We start from the raw sequence: 5,241 nt of genomic DNA, 5'->3' as shown, positions 1-5,241 counted from the left end.
CTGAGGGTTGTGATCCGTTGCCGGTCACGAAAAAAGACAAAAAGGAAAAAAATATATATATTTTATTTCTTATTTTTATTTTGCTTCATTATCTGTACATATGTGCCTTTTAAACATGAGCATATGCTAAGATTAACATTTTCCAATTACAAAAGAAGACAAAGTGACAAAATATTAGTAAAATGGTCACACATAGAACATACATAAGTATGTTCTATTTCCTTCATATATTATTTTTGTGCATATATTTTATTTATGTATATTTTTGTACATGTGTGTGCATGTATACATATATATATATAGGTATATATATATATGTATTAGGAAAATGGTCACACATAGTCCTACCATCTAGAACATGCACAATAGCATATTTCCTTCATATATTATTTTTACATATACATTTTGTGTACATATTTTTGCATATATATTTCATATGTATTTTTGTATATATATTATGTGTATATATTTGTATATATATTTTATATATTAGTGTTTATTCAGCATGTCAATGAATTAATATTTCTATTAAAATTAATAGAGAATTCTTGTCCCAGGAATGGTGACAACCTATGGAAATATAGAGCAGTATAAAAATGAAAATAAAAATCAACAATAACTCCATCACTTAAAGTGAACACCGGATACAGCTTGGTTTCTTTTTCAAGGTCTTATTTTTAACCACAAATATATATATATATATTTACCTTATTAAGATCCTATTGGAAATACAAACTTTTAAATATAATAGGAACATTTTTAACTATGGCCATTCAATAATATAAAAACAATGAAAAATCCTCCATTAAAATAACTATTAATTCACTCAGTTGAAGTTTTAAAAAAATTATTATTTTTTGTTACTAAAATTAACACAGCTTTTTAAATTAATAAGGAAAAGATTTTTAAATATCTAATACTCAAGAGATCTCTCATTGCCTAGACACATGCATAATATCAGAAATAAAAAGATCAAAAGAAAGAAAGAGGAAAGGAAAAAAAGGATTAAAAAAGAAAAGAAGAAAGGAAAGAATTAAGAATGGGGGAAATAGTGAAGGCAAGCATACAGAAGAAACTTTTAAAAATGCTATATGCTACATCGATTTTGAATTAAAAGAATATGTGACAATAGTAAATCGTAAGAGGAACAAAATCATTAATAAATTCTGTAAACTAATTACTTAGTATAACTCTTTAATATTTTTTTTTCGTTAAATTTTTATTTTGTCAAAGGTGGATATGCTAATTACTTTAATTTGATCATTGCACATTGTATACAAGTATCTAAATATCACATTGTACCCCATATATATGTACAGCTATTGTGTCCATTAAAAAATTTTAAAAATAAGTTTAAATAGTAGAAAATGATGTAATTTTCAATATATTGTGAATGTTGACATTTTAAAATAAAAATCTCATATGACACGCACAAAAATATTTTTGAGGTCACTTATTTAATATACATAGGCATTTGAAATTTATCGTTAGTTATAACATTGCATAGTTCACTTCCTCAATATTTGTTGCTAATTTAAGCTGAAAATTTGAAATGAGAAATTAGAGACCTACTGCGTGCCGTGGGGTTTAAGAGCTGCTGCCTTCACCTGGCCTTGGTGCCTCCCATCTCCTTCCTCCTCCTGTTGGCAGCATGACTAGGCTGGGATCCTCAGTGGCTTCATTGCCACGTCAGTGCTCAGTGAGACCCTCAGAGCTGCCCTGTCCTCATGGATCCCCCACTTGGCACTCCTCCTGGAAGCTGTCTTATCCACCTTTCACTCTTACCTTTCCATCGCCCGACACTTATCTCAGTACTTTATGCAAGATGAGAATTCAAAACCTGTTTCATCGGATGAGTGGATACGGAAAATGTGGTATATATACATAATGGAATATTACTCAGCTATAAAAACGAATGAAATACTGCCATTTGCAACAACATGGATGGACCTTGAGAGAATAATATTGAGTGAAACGAGTCAGGCAGAGAAAAAGAAATACCACATGTTCTCACTCATTGGTGGGAGCTAAAAAATAACTCTTTAATATTAAGCAACAAATAGAATTAATTAAAATAAAATTATTGCATTTTTTAAAATGTCATCTGTATATTTTAAATCTCTTCATCTTGTTATGAGAGATTTAAAAACATTACCTAGTTACATTTCTCATTTCTTTTACCTATAATTTTTATATTACTATTTAAATATTATTAAATGTATAACATTTAATTTCTAAATTTTTGTACTTTTTAGTATTATTTAGTCTTCATTAAAAATGGTTTAATATGCAACACCAATATTTATTCAATATTACAGGAAGTGTCTCCATTCCACTATTATTATTTATTCTTTTTTGTTGTTGTTTGTTTAGATTGAAAGAGAGCTGAGTTTTCTGACGTCTTTTAGGCCTGAGTTTTCATGTCAGTACCTTGGTTGCTTAGAAAGTTATTACAGAAATCTGTAAATCCTTTATTATATTTAACCCTATCTATAATCTTCTACCAGACCTTTTTTTCTTTATTTTTTTCCAGTTCATATGGTGTAATTTTCTAAATCAGATCTAACATGCGCCTGAGTGATTTTGATTATGTTTAGTTAACATTATTTTGTACTACAATGTCACTTTATTTCTGTAATACTTTTTCATTTTTTGCATTTCTTTTTNAAGTTCGTCACTTCTCACTGTGTGACAGAGACACAAAGATTACTCAGGGCACATATTTTAAGAGCAATGGGAAGCCAGAAGGGGCTGCACCAATAAAAGTCCCTCAAGAAGAGAGAAACAAGGCACAGCCCCGAGAGTCAATATTTGCTTCAGCTTTTATTGTAAAGACAAAGAAATTAAAAAAAAAAAATTTTTATCAATCATTTTGCAAAGGGGTGAAAAGAAATTGGCTATGGGACATTCTCTGGAAAACATCTTAAGAAACAAAGGAAAGGGAGTGAAACTGGATAAGAAATGCTTTAATGTTCTTGTCTAATCTAGCAGAACACCCTTGAAGATCCTCATTATGCTAAAGTCTTTGGTGCTTTGAACAATCCCTGCTCTGCCTCAAATCTCTTATCTGCACTAAGAAATTTTGCCCTGTGTAAGTTCCCTTGTCTTTCCTCATTATGCTAAAGTCTTTGGTGCTTTGAACAATCCCTGTTCTGCCTCAAATCTCTTATCTGCACTAAGAAATTTTGCCCTGTGTAAGTTCCCTTGTCTTTCTCAATCTTGACATTCCTACACTCCTCCACAGCAAGTGAGCATCCAATTAATGGGCACCCATCCAGAAGAGCATGATGTGAGTGGGCACCAAGACAGAAGGCCCAAGCAGCTCTTCCCACCACCCAAGAAAGGGACAAATGAGCATCCCAACTGCACAGTGCCACAAATACCATTTAAGCACAGGTGGTCCACCACATTCACTGCCACAGCTACTGATGCTGCAAGGATGACTCACTGCCACAGTAACAGCTATGACAACCCTGCAGGCAGCCCACCACACAATCACCTACATCAACACAAGGAGTCAGCAGCAGAGCCTGCAAATAGAGGAGGAATCTTTGTCTCCAAAACCCACCTCAGAATAATAAAAGAAACAAATGCTTTACCAGATTACCAGACATCAGAGAAGAGACACTAGAAATACAAATAAATGAGAAAATATGACATGACCAAAATAATACAGTAATTCTCAAGTACCAAAAACCACACAGCAGGAAATCCATGAAATGTCTAAAAAGGAATTCTGAGAAACAATATTAAGAAAACTCAAAGATATAAGAGAAGACTCAATTAGAGAATACAATGAAATGAGAAAAAAGTATCCAGGATATGAAGGAGGAGATTTACAAAGAGATTATTATCTTAAACAAGAATGTAGCAAAACTTCTGGAACTGAAGGACACATTCAATGAAATAAAAACACAATTGAGAGCTTAACAATCAGGTTAGAGCAAGTAGAAGAAAGAATTTCAGATCTCGAAGACAGTCTTTTCAAAATGAATCAGGTGGACAAAAAAAAGGAAAAGAATTTTAAAACATGAAGAAAATATTAAAGAGCTAACTGACAACCTTAAGCATACAAGTATCCAAATCATGGGTACTCTAGAAGGGGAAAAGAAAGAAAAAGGCATTGAAAACATATACAAGGAAATAATAATGGAAAGCTTCTCAGGTATAGGAAGATATATAGACCTTCTGATCCAGCAAGCCCAAATATCCCCAGATTCAATCCAAAAATTTCTCCCTAGGACTCATTATGGTCAAACTGGAAAAACTTAAAAGACAGAGAATTCTAATAGCAACAAGAGAAAAGTTTCAAGCCACCTATAGGGGAGCCTCCATCAGACTAACAGCAGACTTCTCAACTGAGACTCTACAGGCCAGAAGAAAATAGGATAGTATATGAAAAATGATAAAAAAAAGAAAATTACTAACCAGGAATTCTATATCCAGCAAGGCCATACTTCAGAAATAAGGTGGAAATAGTGTATTTCACCGACAAACAATAACTGCAGGAGTTTGCCACCACACGGCCATACCTGAAAGAAATCCTCAAGGGAGTCTTATATCTGTAATGTGAAAAATGATACCCACTACTATGAATACAAAAGAAAGAATAAAGCCCACTGTTACAACAAAAATGCAAATGAGCAAGAGAAAGAAATTAAATCATACCACCTCATAAAACTGACAATCATTGAATAATAAAAGGGGATGAAAAGAACAAAAGACACTTTAAAAATGTAAACCAAATACAATAAGGAGTAAAAGAAATACCTGTCAATAACAACACTAACTGAAAATATTTTAAACTCCTCATTCAAAATACAAAGACTGACTGATTGGATTAAAAAACTAGACCCAGCTATATGCTGTCTTCAAAAGACTCACCTCACCCATATAAACAAATACAGACTAAAAGTGAAAGGATGGAAAAAGATAGACCATGAAAATAGAAACCAAAATTGACCAAGAGTAGCTACTCTTATATTGGAAAATATAAACTTTAAACCAAAAACAATAAGAAGAGATAAACAAGGACACTCTATAATGATAAAGGGATCTATACAGCAAGAAAACATACCAATCATAAATATATATGCACCCAACACTGGAGCACCCAGATATATAAAGCAGACACTGTTAGACCTAAAGAAAGATATAGACCACAGTATAATAATTGTGGGGGACATGAATACCCTTCTCTCAGCATTGGATAGATCATATTGCAACAAATCAATAGAAAAT

General features: G+C 32.3%; 1 protein-coding gene across 1 annotated transcript in view; it reads left to right on the top strand.

Moving 5' to 3' along the window:
• LOC103604956 (olfactory receptor 14A16-like) overlaps positions 1–4,078 on the top strand; it is a gene marked incomplete at its 3' end in the record, with an annotated part of 7,603 nt that extends 3,525 nt beyond the window's left edge. Inside the window, exon 2 of the mRNA XM_008589533.1 lies at positions 4,069–4,078. Coding sequence (XP_008587755.1) covers positions 4,069–4,078 — 10 coding nt within the window. The remainder of the gene's footprint in view (positions 1–4,068) is intronic.
• Positions 4,079–5,241: the final 1,163 nt, after the last annotated feature.

This window comes from Galeopterus variegatus, unplaced genomic scaffold (genome assembly GCF_000696425.1).
Source record: "Galeopterus variegatus unplaced genomic scaffold, G_variegatus-3.0.2 Scaffold5503, whole genome shotgun sequence".
Classification (NCBI taxonomy): domain Eukaryota; kingdom Metazoa; phylum Chordata; class Mammalia; order Dermoptera; family Cynocephalidae; genus Galeopterus; species Galeopterus variegatus.
The sequence above is the reverse complement of the archived record's forward strand: the minus strand, read 5'-3'. Positions and strand labels throughout refer to the sequence as shown.